Source organism: Alternaria metachromatica (genome assembly GCF_023757995.1).
Source record: "Alternaria metachromatica strain BMP 0045 chromosome Unknown scaffold_31, whole genome shotgun sequence".
NCBI classification, from domain to species: domain Eukaryota; kingdom Fungi; phylum Ascomycota; class Dothideomycetes; order Pleosporales; family Pleosporaceae; genus Alternaria; species Alternaria metachromatica.
In genome coordinates this window covers 310,593-326,159 of record NW_026055522.1, presented here as the reverse complement: position 1 = coordinate 326,159, position 15,567 = coordinate 310,593, and the positions used below count along the sequence as shown (strand labels likewise).

Here is a 15,567-nt window from a genome sequence, read left to right as displayed (position 1 = left end):
GGTGGGCGCGCTACTTTGCCAACCGCCCGCCGTTTGAGCCAAACAACCGCTGGCCTGGTCTTTAATCTGAAACTACAGACAGCCGTTTGGCCTAGGCCCTTTCTCTTTGAGGCTGACAGCGACACAGTGATTTTGTTGCGCGCAGCAGAACAACACCTTTGTCAACACTGTCTGTCGTGCGCGACCCGTCTCTGTGGGTAAGGAGCATTAAGATTGTGGCACACGCATGGACCCGATCTGAGCGTCCTCCCCGTACTCGATGACGTTCTGCTACCAGGAATCCGCTCCGTATTGCCGTATTAGACTGCGCACGCGCCAGCCTGTTCCCACCTTCTATGAAGAGCTACGCGCCAGCGCCACACTGAGGCGCACGCCAAGCCCTTGACTCAATTGGCCGAACTTTCAACACTCACGCCACATGTGTAGATCACACAACCCCATAGCTTGCACTATTCTGAAGACTTCCAGTATTCGTCTTGACGCTTGCACCATTTCTTTTGTCTTAATGCGTGTACATTTGTATTCGACTATCCCTCAAGGCGTCACCTCATTACCCAGCAACCTCCCAATCTCCTCCGCAATCGCCAACGTCTTCTCCTCGCTCAACTTCTTCCCAATGACCTGCACAGCAACCGGAGCGCCGTGGTAGGCATCAGGGTCGTATTCCGCCTGCACACTCGCATCCAACTCGTTCAACGGCTTGTAATCCGCCCGCTTGCCATCGACCTTGCTATCCGCAAAAGTGACAGGAACGACGACGCTTGTAAAGTCAAGCAAGTTGATGGCAGACGCATAGCCATAGTACTTGAACTGGTTGTGTCGGATGGCAGCTGTTGGACTGATGGGACCGACTATGCAGTCGAGCTCACATCCAAGTTCAGCCTCGACCTCTCGCCATTTGGAGAGATACTGCATCTGGTAGTCCCACTTTTGCAGATGGATGTCCCACACATCGTTCAAGTCGGCTTTTTTGATATCAGGGTTGAGGAGTTCTTTGATGTTGGGGATGGGGGGCTCTCCGGAAGCTTTGATGTCCCTCATCACATCCTTTTGAACGATTAGCTATGCGGAACTGCGTGAAGTCAATTTCGAGGATCTTACCGTGCTGCCATCTGCGCCATAGATCTTGTTAGCGAGATCATGGGCAAAGTCGTGCTTGTATGGGGTCCACGGCACGACTTTGTGTTTGTTTTGCTTCAAGACATCAACTACCTGCTCGATTCCGCGCAGTACCGGAGGATGCGGGAGGACCTGTACTTTTAGCGAACGCATTTACGCTGTGGTTCTACGAGACTCACGTTGCCGTCACAGTTATAGTATCCGATGGTAAGGCCAGATGAACCCAGCTTCGCTTTGACAGCATCTTCCAGGTCAGATCGCCAAGGCATGGGGACGACTTTAGAGTCGTAATTCCAGGGCTCTTGTTGGAGCACCGAAGTGAGGAAGAGCCTCAAGTCTGAACAGTCAGTCTATCCGTAGACATGAGTTTACTTCAATGCACTTACCAGCTGCCGAGTGCGCTATGGGTCCGACAACACTGTGGATAGTCTCCTGTCCCTCCATACTATTCGCCATTTTCGCATACGGCATACGACCATGACTAGGGCGAATGCCATATAAGAAATTGAAAGCCGATGGAATCCTGATGGAGCCGCCAATGTCGGTGCCAACACCAATAACGCCTCCACGAATACCAATCATAGCTCCTTCACCACCTGAACTTCCGCCGCACGACCAGTTCTTGTTGCGCGGGTTTGTCGTTCTGCCGATGATGTTGTTGACGGTTTCGCAGACCATCAATGTTTGCGGGACACTTGTCTTGACGTAAAAGACGGCACCGGCCTTGCGGAGAAGTGCCGTGAGGACTGAGTCTTCTTCGTCATACTTTCCTAGCCAGGAGACGTAGCCCATTGATGTCTCTTTTCCCTGATCGAGTCGTGTCAGTTGTGCACTGAGTGCTTACGCAGGTAAAGCAGCACCAAAAAAAAGAGAACAGCTTTATACCTTGATCCGCAGCTGATCTTTCAGCGAGATGGGAAGTCCATGTAGAGGACCAATGGGCTTGTTATGCTTAGCATAATACTCATCCAGCCCACGTGCCTGTGCAAGAGCCTCTTCGGGGAAGAACTCATGTACACAGTTCGTCTATGACAAGTCGTTAGTCGATGCACTTGTGCCCATCATCAAGTCCATCTCACCAGTTGCTGTGCTATAGCAGCTCTTTTACAAAACGCAAGCGTGACATCAACCGATTTCAGCTTGCCCTGCGCCAATTGTGTGACGAGGTCAGTCGCCGCTGATTCGGTAATCTCGATTTCTTGTGCAGAAAGCAGGCCTGATTCCTTTGGATACGCAAACACATTGTCGTCGCTCGGAGGTGTTCGGATCAACCAGTCTGAGGGGATAGATTCGGCAATCCGCTTTCGTTTATCGGCGGCAAGCTGCTCCCAGTTTGAACTCATTGTTGATGTTGCGTACGATGTTTGCGGCAATGACAAAAGTTTGGTATAAAATACAGTCTGTCTAATGCTCAGAGAGACACCTGTACCGATACTGGCGCCGGACTAAAGGACGATGATAACGCTCATACGTACTGCGTTTATCAGGATAGTCGCTTGCACCTACCGCATCAGGACTCAACCCCACCTTACGTGCGGAGCATTTCCGACAACACGGCTCGGTATTTCGCTTCTCGACATCTACGATGCTAGTTGTACTCAGGTCTCCTAGACGCGATGCACCTGTCGGGCTTGCAGTGATGAAGTTTAGATAATCCCCGGTCATTACATGAGACAGGACGCCGTATAACGTGCGGCTTTGTACAGTGCTAGCGAGGGCTGCGTGACGTCACTTGGGTCATACCTGGGCAAGCTCCATCGGTTGCAGTACGGAGGACACAACACGACTAGGCCATCACTATCGCATACTAGTCGTATTCTACTCATCTGAACTTCTCAGAATGGGAAGTGTTCCCAACGTAGATATGTTTACCGCACTACAGCTGAACAATCGACCGGCAAAGAGCGGATAGACACGCTTCGTCCTTTGGTGTTCGCGCTCTAGCCCTCACGTATTCCGTATCATCAAACAATCTTTGGCTAGGTCCTTTGGATACACGCTGTAGACGCCATGTCGTTCTTTCCACGCCCTACAAGGCAGCGAACATGCCTTAGTATAGAGCGCTCGATGAATCGATGTTCTGACGCGGACCTTGAATATTCATCTAACAACTCATATTCTGAGACCATCTATCATCAACAAAACTGACATTGTCAAGACTTCAGCATTGGACAACACCTAGGTATCGACAACCTCTAGCCACCCACGATGTACCTCCGTGCCGTCCATGCTGAGCAGGACATTGCCAGACTACATCAGTTTATCCGCGCAAACCCACTAGGCATCTTCACCACAGCCATCGAATCCAAATCATTCCCCTTCCTCCAATCAAGCCACATCCCCTGGGTTTTAGACACCGAACCAAATACAGCGTCCGAAACCCATCTCGGCGTCCTCCGCGGCCACATCGCCCGAGCCAACCCCCAAGCAAAAGCCCTAATCGAACACCTAAAATCCCAATCCAGCCCCGACACAGACCAGCCAGTCCAGATCCTCTCCCGCGACATCATGATCCTCTTCAACGGCCCAGCCCATCACTACGTCACGCCAAAATTCTACACAGAAACCAAGCCCGCGACCGGAAAAGTGGTCCCAACGTGGAACTACTCCGCCGTCCAAGTCTACGGTCGAGCCACCATTTTTCACGACACGAAAGCCAATGCCACAGGATCTTTCCTCGACAAACAGATCCGAGATCTGTCGCAGCAGTCCGAGAAAGAGATCATGGGCTACGAGAAGCCGTGGGAGGTTGACGATGCGCCGTCGAGTTATATTGAGATATTGAAGAAGGCGATTATTGGGGTGCAGATTGAGATAATGGATTTGGGGGGAAAGTGGAAGATGAGTCAGGAGATGGGGGTGGGGGATCAGAAGGGTGTGGTTGAGGGGTTCAAGAAGATGGGGTCGGATGTGGGAGATGAGATGGCGAGGACGGTTGAGGAGAGGGGGAAGGTGGGAGGTGGGTCTTAGCTGTATCAATAGCTTCGCGATACCTGTTTCTTTTGTAAAAGTTGTCTGCCAATGTAAGAGGTGATGAACCCGGGGTATCATATCCAAACGCCAAACCAAATTCCGAAAAGCGAATTGAGCAAACTCGGAGGATGCTACCAACTCGCCAGCACCGCATCCACTTTCCTTCTCCCTTCATTGTCCAGCCCCTCCATATCAACATCCTCCTCATCCTCCGCCGTAGAAGGAACCTGCACATCCCCAAACTTCTCCTCCACACGCGCCGCAACACGTATAGCCAGCGTGCGCGTCTTTGCCAGCTCCGGCGCAAGCGGCGCATCCTTCCACACCAGATTCGGCTGTATGTTCTCTTTGGGGTTGCGGTACGGTTCTAGCAGCGAAAGTAGTGTACGATACGTATCGAGCCGGTTCTGAAGTGTTTGCCGGTGAGCAGAGAGTTCTTGGAGGCGGGAGACGGAGGAGAGGTATTCGTCTTGAGTTAATTCGGCGTCGCGGTCGGGCCATGTGGTTGGTAGCTTTGCGATGTTCTCGTCGAGGGTTAGGTCGTCGTTTTGGTAGAGGGTGTGCGCGTCGTTTTCGGGTAAGGAGGAGGAAGTGTGCGCGTCTTCGTTGTCGTCGTCGGCGTGTTGCGCGCCGGAGTCCCAGTATAGGATGTCTATTTGCTCAACTACGTGCTCGATCATTTGGCGGCTGTAGACCTTGCGGGAGTGTTGTTTTAGGTCGCGGTTGACTGCGAGATATCAGTGCTGATACGCAGAATATTATGGATGAGACCACTGTATACCTTTGTCAAGCACGCCTTTCATGACACTGAGTTCAATGCCACCATCCTGCGCAAGAGCGCGCAACCGTTCTGATGGCGGTATTGGACGCGATAAAATGTGTTTCCTGGTCTGGAGAAACCTTTGCTTCTGCTCAACGACAGTGCCTTGTTTCGATCTCGCATTTGGCACGCGTCGGTCCATTGTGAGAGGGTTGGATGGGTTTGCGATGACCATCATGGCGGCACTGGGCGGACATGTGCATTGGATTGCGGGGACTAGCGCGACGCGTGGAAATCAGACTTACCCCATCTAGATAGCGCGCTCGTCAAATCCCATCTAGCCCTGGAGGTACCTTGATCCATCCCATCTCCATCACAGCCGCAATGTTGCTCCTCGTACTCATACTCGCCCTGCTGATCATCGCACCTGCGTTGACCTACTATCGTAAAACTTATGTTTTCTACACAACCGCCAAGGACAAGGACTCGTTGGGGAAATTACCACCACAGATTCCCTACTCTGTTCCAATAGCTTCCCAATATCTCGGTTTCGTTCTCAACGGACAGCAGAAGTACTTCGCAAAGCTGATGTAAATTTCATTGTGTGGTAGTGATTGGAAGAGTACTGACACATCTTAGTGCGGAATATGGAAATTTCGCGCCGTTCCTCGTCTTGGATTTCGCCGTTCTTCGAGACCCGGAACATACGAAGAAGGCCATGCAAGCATGTAGGGGAGCCGTCATCAGGAGGAATATGCACGAAGTCATTCTAGGCTATCGCAGAGACATCAAGAAGAAGTATAAGGATGCCGCGGTCAACGCGCAAGATTTTTTGATAACTCAGCGTGGCGTGACAACGCGTAAGTATCTGGAAGGCAGCTCGCTGACCACCATGACCGACCTGTATACCGCTATCTTATCGCGTAACATGAACGATAAGATGTTTCAAGTCAGCAGCTGGACCCAGATAGAAGATGTCTGGTCGTTCCTCCAGCAAGTCCTTACAAGGTGCTCTTTGGAATTGCTCTTTGGCTCCGGCATTCTCAAACAGTATCCTGGCCTCATAAAAGACTACTGGAAGTTCGAAGACGCTATCCAAGACTACTTATCAGTACAAACTTTGTTTAGACCCGCACCTTACAAAGAGCCGCTCGAACGGCTATGGCAGGGCGTGGAAAAGTGGCTGAAAGTCAATCACAGTGGCACCGAGTTCGCGAAGACTGGATCTGATGACGCAGATCTGGACGAGTATAAGGGTTCGAAGTTCATCCAAGAACTTGATGACATGATTGCGAGCAAACAGCTACCTTTCGAGGCAAGAATCGCGGAGATGTTAGACGTAATGCACTAGTAGGTATGCCCCGTGGAACTATATTACCGTGGCTCGTACAGTTGTGCTGACATGATTATAGCTCGAATATGGAATTGATCCCTTGCGCTATTTGGACTACGATCGAATTGCTACGCAAACCATACCTAGCCGAGCAGATCACTGCGATGGTCTCCGCAAGCAAGTCAGCAAAAGCGGCCGCGTATGATGTGAATGGGATTCTAGCTAGGCCCCTCTTCCAGTCTCTACAGGCAGAGGTCAGCCGTCTCCGTGTGGCAAGGTATAAGATATATACCATAACAGCTGATGTTGCCCTTGACAGCGAGTGGACGCTTCCCAAAAATTGCAATGCAATTGCGTTCTCGCGAGATTTCGCACTGAACACGAAAGTGTGGGCAAAGGCGCGGCCACGCACTATCGAAAAGCCATTAGAGGAGTTCTGGGCTGAACGCTTCTTAGTCTCTGAGAAAGACACTTCACAGGCACAGGGTCAGCGAAAGAGCCGCGGTAGCATGAATGAGGCGAGATTCGACGCGCAAGATCTCGAGCTGCTGTTCCCTGCAATCAGTAACAACATGGCGGACATGGCGTTCGACCTTCCTAGCCGTTATTTCCGAGCCATGCAAGCAGCGACTATGGCTGTTTTATTTAACGAATTCGAGATACAGCTATGCGATCCGGATTTGATCGATGCAGCGATGCCTGAGTTGCGAGAGTCGGCGTTTGGACAGGTGCGACCGAAGGAGAAAATAGCCGTGCGCATACGCAAACGCAGGGCTGGCAAGGAGCAGTGAAGGGAGGGCCCTTCCGCTTTCGGATGTGGCGCAGTCTTTCCGTGTGATTGTCGTGTAACCCCCAAAATCTTTATCTACCGTTCTTTCGACCACGCACGTTAAGCATTTTTGTATGTCCTCCTTACGTCCTCAAACACTAACGCGATCACGACGACTGTCAATTGGCCTCGAATATGGAGCTTGATCTACTCACCATAGTCAAAGGCTTGTTCGCAGTTGCCTTCACGTACTGGTCCAGCAAGATTATCTACAATGTCTTCTTTCACCCATTGGCTCACTTTCCCGGTCCGTGGTGGGCGACGGCGTCATATCTGGCGGAGTTCTACTTCGACGTCCTGCAAGGTGGGCAGTATCTCAAAAAGGTCATCCAAATGCATGAGATATATGGTAGGTACTAACGACGAGACGCAATTCACACAAAAAGCATTGGCTAATGGCACGCAGGCCCCCTCGTACGAGTCAATCCGGACCATCTCTCATTGAATGATCCTTTCTTCTACACCGAGGTGTACTCAGGCGCTGGACGGAAAATGAACAGTAAGTTCTGATTGTACGAAGTGCATGTGAGACATATACTGACTTCCTACCTCTACCTCTGCAGAGCACCCCGAGCTCTCACAGACCGTAGCTACGTCTGTAGTCTCCACCAAAGACCACGACCTGCACCGACAACGCCGGGGTTACATTGCCAACATGTTCTCCAAGAAGTCTATCTCGGACCTCGAGAATGTTGTCCAGTCAAAAGTCGACAAGTTGGTCATGCTGATGAAACAGGCCTATCGTACAGAAGAAACACTCATCGGACATCTCATGTTTGGCAGCCTCGCGGTTGACATCATCTCGCACTACGCGTACGGAGAGAGTTTCGGCGACCTCGATAAGCCTGGATTACCGTGCGAGCTCCAGCGAGACGTCAAAGGCGTAGCGCTGACTTTGAACCTGCGCAAATTCTTCCCGGCCATGGATGCGGTTCTGATGCGTATTCCGGTCTGGTTGATCACCCGTATCAACCCTTCGATCGTCAGCTGGTTGGACTTTGATAACCGAATCACGAGATACTCCATCGAGGCGCTGAAGAAAAGCCAAGAAGGAGTGGAGCCAGTCAAGCCTAGGACGATATTCGATGCGTTACTCAGCTCTAAAGTTCCTGAAGAAGAAAAGACGCTGCAACGATTGAAGGATGAGGGCACGCTTATCTTGTTCGCTGGTGTGGATACTACAGCTCGGTTTCTGACTTGTGCGATGTGCTACTTGCTCACGTATCCCGGTATATTGGCGAAGCTGCGAGCGGAGCTGGAGTCCCACTCTACGTCGACCTTGACCGAGCTCGAGGCTCTGCCGTATCTGGTAAGTCAATCGCTACACTCAGTCGTACCGTCTAACACGGACTAGACAGCCGTCATCAACGAGTCTCTCCGCTTTCAGTGTTGCTTCACAGGCCGCTTTCCACGCGTGGTCGTTGAGCCTATTCCCTACAAGGACCTGCTCATCCCATCTGGTGTAAGTATGACACTCGTTTTGGAGCTTCGATTGTCTAACACTACCAAGACCATCATCGGCGCATCCCCGTATCTACTCAACAACCACCCCGACGTATTTCCAGATCCTCATATCTTCCGGCCCGAGCGGTGGATCGAAGCCAAAGCCCGCGGAGAATACCTCGACAAGTATCTCGTTACCTTCTCGAAAGGCAGCCGAGCTTGCCTCGGCATCAAGTAAGACGCCATGCCATGTTGTACGTTGAAGCCATACTAACGGACTGTAGCCTCGCATACGCAGAGATGTACCTCACCATCGCGGCCATGGTTCAGAACTTCGATCTGGAGCTTGTGGATTCCTCTATCGAGAACATCACCCCGGATCGAGACTTTGGTCTGGCTTTTGACAAGAATTACAACTTCGGCGTCAATCTAAGGGTCACCAAGGTACGGAAAGAGTAAAGGGTGGGTGTTATGCAGAATGATCGGTATCTTGATGTATCGGGAGTACGTGCAGAGTTTCGTCATTTGCAGCAACTATCCTAAGCTTGCTATCACGACGGGAGCCATATACTCTACAGCAGAAATGACATCAGTGGAGGATCTTTCCATACACCTCATCTCTCCTCGGTAGTCCTGGAGAGCAACCAGTGTCAGGCATAGATTCGACATGTTACAGTCCCTCGTCCCCAACATCAGCCGATCTAGCCTGCGCCGCACCCAAAGCTACTCATCCATATACCAAAGATCCTGCCCGCGAGCCACGCACTTGTACTCTCAACTACGTTCAGTAGCATTGTCACAACAACACTATATTGACATCAGCTCATTTCCCTTTGTTGCCTCTCTAGTGCAGCATGCTGTATCCTTAGCTGGCATCGGAACACTTTGAGACTCACTCTAGCAGTTGTACCCGGTATGGTATCGGCATGTGTGCGCCTCATGCCTTGGCGCATTCGCGACCGGTTCTTTGTAGTAAATAGGTGGGAAAGACGGGGGATTCGGGATCGGTTGGTCGAGAGGAGGGGTCGCGGCGAGGGGGTGCGCGACGACAATCGCCGTAAAGGTAATGAAGAGGGTTGCTAAAGATGCGAGACGAGGCATGTTCACGATGGCGGTTCTTGGAGATTGGAAATAGATGGAGGATATGAAGGGAGGTAAACTTGTAGAGCAGGGAACGTAGATAAAGGTAACAACCAGGAAAGCTATATCCAAGCGAGCGGAAGAACCGAACAAACAATTCACCACCAGGTCTCCATCACATCCCTATCACTATCACAATCACCCACCACCTCGATAACCACCCGCCCCATCCAATCTCATCCAACCATTCCCATAAGCTTAACAAACAAGTCCCCCACCCACCCGTTACAAGTTACTCCGGACGCACACGTACCACCCCTTGTACCACAGCCAACCCCTCACACCCCCATACACGAATACCCACAAGCGCCCTTGCACAGCAGATTCTTCTTAACAGCCTTGCACACCTGTTCATCGTAACAAGCACCTGTCTTCTTCCTTACTTCATTGGGGAGGCAGTGGTTCACCTATGGAGGGATTGTCAGAATGGGTTGTTTGGAGGTTTGGGGTGGGGTGGGCAAGGGACAGGGTTTTGAAATGTTTGGGTTACAAGTAATGAGTGGTATCGGCTATGGGGAGGGGAGATGATGGGATAGGAGACGTACCTTGGTGTAGAGATCGATGACGAGAGTACATGTTCCGCAGATGTTGGTTGGGTTGTCCGTCATGATCTGGCGTTCTGCTAGTTCGAGGGAGATGATGGGGGTCGCGCTCGCGACGGTGGTGAGGGTTACGAGGAAGAGGGTTGGAAACTTCATGATGCTGGTGGTTGGTTGAGTGTTTTTCTCTGCGGTGGAGTAGAGTAGAGTTGAGTAGAGAAGAGTGAGTGTGGATTGATGGAGCTGAAGGGTAGCTGTGCTGGAGTATTTCTACAGGCACGATGATCCGAGTATTTATCTACCTACAGTGAATGATGGAGTTGCGAGTGCATTTCCTGTGTTGGTTAGTCGTGGTTCCTTTCATGTTCGTATCGTCTTGTAGGTCGTTGGGTAGGCCGCATGGACTTTCCTTTATTCGTCCCTTGCGAACTGTTTGGAATGTAAGAAGCGACAAAACATATAGCGGATAGTACGGCGAGGATCGCCGGATCAGTATCAGTATCTGATTCTGAATGGTAGTGATGCATTTTGTAGATGACCGATATTTCACACCAACAAGCCACCATGGTAGGATCCGCAGACTTGGCAATATCTCTTCGTATTATGTTGATTCCTAGAGTTTGAGCAACACGCTCTACCTTCGTTCTAGTCTCGTCCCCCAATGCAGTTTCTTTGTATGCACCTACGCGTGTCAACAAGTCTACTCATCTGGCCGGCGAGATGTTCGATCAAGATCACAGAGGTTATTGACCTTTTATCCAATATCTCACCGGGAAGATGAGCAGACTTATCGACAAGCGTAGGCACACACGCTCGAAGACTACATCGTACCCCGGCACGCCTAGGCACATTTAACCACCTCGTCCACCCCTCTCATCCTGCATGCCAATGGCTGGGTCGGGCGCCTCGGGAAACTCTTTCTTCGCCTTCTCCTTCCCACCAGCAGAGTCTTTTCCTTCAGTCGCATGACCACCGCTGCCCTCTTTTTGTGCGCTGCTTCATGGTATTAGCCGTATGTTGCGATAAGCCACGTTCGTTGCCTTCCGTCCCCGTATGTATGTTGCTGGAAACCACTCACTCTATGCCTGCCTTTGCATTGCTCTCCTGAACATTGTGTGTGTCGCCCTGCTTGACCTTCTCTTGTACCGCATGCGGGCTATCGCTGTCGTATTTGTCCGTCTTGGTCTTTGAGTTGGTGCTTAGGTTGTTGGGGTATTGCTCGACGCGTCTTGAGGTCGAGAGGGAGAAAGGGCGTGCGGATGGGGCGGTGACGCGGAGAGTCCTTGTGGACCGGATCATGGTGTTACGGAACATGGTGGCTTGGGTCGTCGAGCCTCGAGCAGTGTATCACGTAGGTGGTGAGGGTAGAAGGTGTGGTTGTGTATGTGTCAATTGGGTCGATTTGATGATTGAAGTCAGGGTGGATGGATGTGAGGAAGCAAAAGTCTTGAAGAAACCGAGGTATGCAAAAGCAAATGACGCATGACGCGATTGCACATTTCAGCTAGCAATGATGATGTATGACGCTCTCTCCAATTGTACCTGGCATGGCTGGCGGCATGCGGGTCATAGCTCCACCTGATGCGCCTTACCGCATGGGGGTGGCATCTACCCCTCCCCCACATTTCGCGATTTGAGCCTCATCGCGAAGACGGGCCCAGGCTAGCATCCTTGAACGCGCATCGTGCCGAAATCGACATTGAAGACTGTCAGTGGTACCGATTAGGTATACAACACTCGACCACATATCTGTTCAGCGCTACAGACGTTGTGGAGCAGACAAAGACCACGAGCGGCACAACAAGACCATCACCAACATGGCAGACCAAAAAGACTGGAAAGCAGAGGACTTCCCTTGCACCCTGTACGTTTTCAGTCCAACTCAAATTCAATTCATATCGCTAACACGACCCCAGCACCCTAAACATCCCCTTCCCAACCCCCCACCTCGCCTCAACCGCCTCCCGCGCCCTCTCCGTCGACGCCGAACTCTCACCCCTCGTCCGCCGCGCATTCACGCTCACCACACCACCCTCATCCACATCCTCATCCACAGAACAAAGCGTCCTACAAGTAAACTACGCAGCAACCACAAACCGCATGTTGCGCGTCGCCGTAAACGGCTTCATCGAGAGCATAGGCGTTGTGATTGGTGTGATGAAAGATTTAGACACGGATGTTGTTTATGAGGCAACGAAGGAGGGGCTGGAGGGCGTGCAGGGGTTGGATAGGGAGAAAGTGGGCTGAGAGGAGATATGGGGAGCGACAATATTCAAGTGCAGATTTGCAAGGCTAGGAGGTGCGATGCGGAAGACCGGGGAGGAGAGGGAAGGCGCGATGAGCGTTGAAGAGGCGACGACGAGGACGATAGAGAAGCTCGCCATACGCACGAGGGAGAGACCAAGAGATCGACAAGGAAGAATGCAAGTCGCGGATGGACAAGGGCTGAAGGTCTATGAATCATGACATGGCCTCCGGGATAGATAGAGGAGGAGATCATCTCGCATTTTCGTTCCGAAATCATACTTCCTGCCCCACTGCAGGCTAATGTGGGTGTTTCTCACTACATCCAAACACCTGTGCGCTACCACCTCATACAAGGAAAAAAAGCTAAACAGATCTAGAGCCTACATTAACGTTCGGTCACCTACTTTGCACGCTTTTATCTTGATGTAGGCTCCATAGTGTTCGGATGTTTCCTTGCATAAGGTGCTATGCTGCATTACCGTGCATATATACATAACCAATCATATCGCCATGCCGCTCAACCCTGCTTCTCGTTTCGCACGCCAGTAACCGCACTACCACCGCATCTTCATCCCTGCTCCTTCGCCTCCGTGTCTTCGTGATCCTCCTCATCCTCCGCCTTCCTCTTCTGCGCCGGATTTCCTTCTAACACCGCCATCTTCGCCTCCGGAACCATGGATGGCGCTACTGGCGCATGCTCCGGCGGTTTCTCAGCCGGCATAGGCGGATACACGCCGTCGTCTCTAATCTGCCAGCCATCGATCTTGAGAAGCTTCCACCTCTCCTTGATCTTGCATCGGACTAGTTCGCCTGTAGTGCGCGCATCCTCGTAGCTGTCGTGGCCGGCAGCGCCTCCTTGTTGGATTTGCTCGCCAAGGTGGTCCGACGCCAGCTTTCGCAGGCCGAATCGGAAGGGGAGACCACTTGGGTTTGGATATAGGAGTACGGTGTCGATGATGGTGGGGTGAACGAGGCGAATGGTATTGAGGTCGTTTTCGAGAGCATGGCCGAGGACTGGGGTTGTGGGGGAGACGTGGGAGAGAAAGAGTTCTCTTGCTGCATGGGGAGAGTCGACGATGCGGAGGTCTTTGCGCACGGGTTTTGGGTTGTCTGGATCATATGGCTTCGCGTTCAGGAACTGGTCTGCGGTGATGCCAGAGAATCGGGTGTTGAAGTCCAAGACGTGTCCAAGTGGGCGGACCAGTACGTCGACAAGAGGTTTGTGTTGTGGCCATGTAATGACTGTGAGACGAAGCATCTCAAGGCCATTGGTCGTATATCCCATCTCGCAGTCGAAGCAGACAGCGGTGTCCTTCGGTACTTTGTCGTTCTCCGGCGTTTCGACAAAGGGCATGATGAGTGACAGCCGATTTGGATCTTTGACGTTGTACACATGAGTAGGATGCGTAGTGCAGCCCGGTGATCCTACCTCCCCATTGCAGCAACTGAACTTTGTAGGCTCAGGGGCGACGCCTCTTGTTTTCCTTGGAAAAACGCGCCTCCCCCAGTGATGCTTGCACTGCCCTCCTGTTGTAAGCGCTCCATCTTCTTCTCGCCGCTCTGAGAAGACCTGGAATCGAGTGCTGCAACGATCACACTGCTCCCAGCCGCCAGCTGCTTGGAGCGCCAACTTTGTCTCGTTGAGATCGGCCTCAGCAGGTACTTTTGTCACATAACCGTGCTGGTCTAGTCCATCCTGCGGACACACAAGCCTGGGGAGGAACGTCATCTCTTCTTTCGCTGTAAGACCCGTGTCTATCCTCTTAGGTGGTGCTTTCTTTGGTGGCTCTCCACTCTCTTTGGCTACCGCATCGCGCCGTTCCTTTACCCATTCCTCTGCCGGCATGCCTTTCAACTTGACCAATCGCTGCTTGAGTATGTTCTCGTATACCGAGGGGTTTGATATAGCTATCCTTTCTTCTTCGTCAACTGCTAGCTTGTTGAGCTGGTTTGCGGATAGATGCAGCGCTTTGATCTCGGGCTTGACTGCTTTGAGGAGCTTATCGTTCTGCGGCTTCATGTAGGAATGCAGTGCCTTGAGTAAAGCGACCCGTTTGGTGAAGGTGGCTGGTTCTTTGTTGAGTTTGCGTGGCATCAAAGTAACAGGAACGTCGGGTTTGACGGCAGCCTTGGGCGCAGTTGCAGCCGGAGGTGGTGATACTGGCCGCGTGGCAGACTTGGGGAGAGTAGAGGTAGTGACATTTGCGACAGATGCTTTAGAAGGGGCAGGGTTAGCAGCCGCAGGCACATTGTTTGTTGTCGGTGTCTTATTCTTGGGTATGTCCGTGCTGGTTGAGACATCGGGCGTGTTCTGGGCTGGCGTAGGCTTGGTGATAGTGGGTGATTCCTTATCGTGGTCAAGCTTCAGTCTCTTCGCAATTGGCTCTGAATCATATGTTGCTGCAGCTGGCGATGGAGATCGTCGTGTTGTAGTGCGTTTTGTAGAATCGTGACCGAAGATGCAGTGAGGCAGCTCGCACTTGGCACCCGAAGGACATGCTACGTTGGCAAAGCTTCTGTAAGCTGGTACTGAAGGCCACATGATTGCTTCGCTTGCGACGTATTCTTTCCTGTGAGTAGATACAATGCCTGAACACCCTGGAGCCTACGTTGACGTCAGCTCACCTACTTTGCAAGTTTTTCTTTCGATGTAGTCTGCAGACCTGTTCAGCTTTTTTCTTGTGGAAGGTGCCGGGCTAGAGCTGACGAAGAGCTATTCAGCCAATGGATGCGATGTATGAGAACTGGCCTAGGATCTGACACCAGCCACACACGCTTGATTGCACGATTTTGCAACGGTATGAAGGAGTGATGGTCAAGCTTTCAACATCTCATTGCACAGGAAAAGATTGATGCAGATGCAAAGGCGGCTGGTGTAATAGCTCGCGCGTCAACGGTGACCTTGTAGCTTCATCAAGGGTGGTGTTGTAGAACTGCGCTGCGATCAAAATTACCAGCAAGCTTCAGTGTGAGCTTCAGTTGTCCCGAAAGAGCTAGAGCGGGCTAGACGGTGAAGGTGAGGGATGAGGTGAGATGCGCATCAGGCTCAGCCCTGTGGATGTTTAGCGCTAGACGCAGGGTCCACGGACGCGGGCGGGCGAACTTGCGACGGCGATCCGCCTTAATTCCGTCATGACGCGGTGATGCAACCCGTACGCATCTCAAGGCCGCCTCCCTTTCACCC

General features: G+C 51.9%; 9 protein-coding genes across 9 annotated transcripts; 4 read left to right on the top strand and 5 right to left on the bottom strand.

Annotated features, from left to right (window-relative positions):
• Positions 1-534: 534 nt before the first annotated feature.
• J4E83_009326 (uncharacterized protein) lies at positions 535-2,462 on the bottom strand (the record flags this gene model as incomplete). Its single annotated transcript, XM_049336215.1, has 6 exons — positions 535-1,047; positions 1,102-1,251; positions 1,299-1,456; positions 1,506-1,926; positions 2,005-2,145; positions 2,199-2,462. The coding sequence occupies 6 exons, from the start codon at positions 2,460-2,462 to the stop codon at positions 535-537; spliced, it is 1,647 nt and encodes a 548-aa protein (XP_049184779.1).
• Positions 2,463-3,327: 865 nt separating this feature from the next.
• Positions 3,328-4,089, top strand: J4E83_009325 (uncharacterized protein; the record flags this gene model as incomplete). Its single annotated transcript, XM_049336214.1, has 1 exon — positions 3,328-4,089. The coding sequence occupies one exon, from the start codon at positions 3,328-3,330 to the stop codon at positions 4,087-4,089; it is 762 nt and encodes a 253-aa protein (XP_049184778.1).
• Positions 4,090-4,223: 134 nt separating this feature from the next.
• On the bottom strand, positions 4,224-5,054 carry J4E83_009324 (uncharacterized protein; the record flags this gene model as incomplete). The annotated part of the gene is made up of 2 exons (XM_049336213.1): positions 4,224-4,819; positions 4,874-5,054. The coding sequence occupies 2 exons, from the start codon at positions 5,052-5,054 to the stop codon at positions 4,224-4,226; spliced, it is 777 nt and encodes a 258-aa protein (XP_049184777.1).
• A 182-nt stretch (positions 5,055-5,236) lies between these two features.
• Positions 5,237-6,976, top strand: J4E83_009323 (uncharacterized protein; the record flags this gene model as incomplete). The annotated part of the gene is made up of 3 exons (XM_049336212.1): positions 5,237-5,442; positions 5,492-6,202; positions 6,265-6,976. 3 exons carry the CDS (start codon positions 5,237-5,239, stop codon positions 6,974-6,976), a joined length of 1,629 nt encoding a protein of 542 aa, XP_049184776.1.
• Positions 6,977-7,149: 173 nt separating this feature from the next.
• J4E83_009322 (uncharacterized protein) lies at positions 7,150-8,916 on the top strand (the record flags this gene model as incomplete). Its single annotated transcript, XM_049336211.1, has 6 exons — positions 7,150-7,363; positions 7,421-7,513; positions 7,578-8,323; positions 8,369-8,476; positions 8,525-8,691; positions 8,742-8,916. The coding sequence occupies 6 exons, from the start codon at positions 7,150-7,152 to the stop codon at positions 8,914-8,916; spliced, it is 1,503 nt and encodes a 500-aa protein (XP_049184775.1).
• Positions 8,917-9,875: 959 nt separating this feature from the next.
• On the bottom strand, positions 9,876-10,295 carry J4E83_009321 (uncharacterized protein; the record flags this gene model as incomplete). The annotated part of the gene is made up of 2 exons (XM_049336210.1): positions 9,876-10,004; positions 10,143-10,295. The coding sequence occupies 2 exons, from the start codon at positions 10,293-10,295 to the stop codon at positions 9,876-9,878; spliced, it is 282 nt and encodes a 93-aa protein (XP_049184774.1).
• A 692-nt stretch (positions 10,296-10,987) lies between these two features.
• On the bottom strand, positions 10,988-11,450 carry J4E83_009320 (uncharacterized protein; the record flags this gene model as incomplete). The annotated part of the gene is made up of 2 exons (XM_049336209.1): positions 10,988-11,132; positions 11,215-11,450. The coding sequence occupies 2 exons, from the start codon at positions 11,448-11,450 to the stop codon at positions 10,988-10,990; spliced, it is 381 nt and encodes a 126-aa protein (XP_049184773.1).
• Positions 11,451-11,953: 503 nt separating this feature from the next.
• Positions 11,954-12,383, top strand: J4E83_009319 (uncharacterized protein; the record flags this gene model as incomplete). Its single annotated transcript, XM_049336208.1, has 2 exons — positions 11,954-12,000; positions 12,053-12,383. 2 exons carry the CDS (start codon positions 11,954-11,956, stop codon positions 12,381-12,383), a joined length of 378 nt encoding a protein of 125 aa, XP_049184772.1.
• A 568-nt stretch (positions 12,384-12,951) lies between these two features.
• J4E83_009318 (uncharacterized protein) lies at positions 12,952-14,925 on the bottom strand (the record flags this gene model as incomplete). The annotated part of the gene is made up of 1 exon (XM_049336207.1): positions 12,952-14,925. One exon carries the CDS (start codon positions 14,923-14,925, stop codon positions 12,952-12,954), a length of 1,974 nt encoding a protein of 657 aa, XP_049184771.1.
• Between the last annotated feature and the right edge of the window lie 642 nt (positions 14,926-15,567).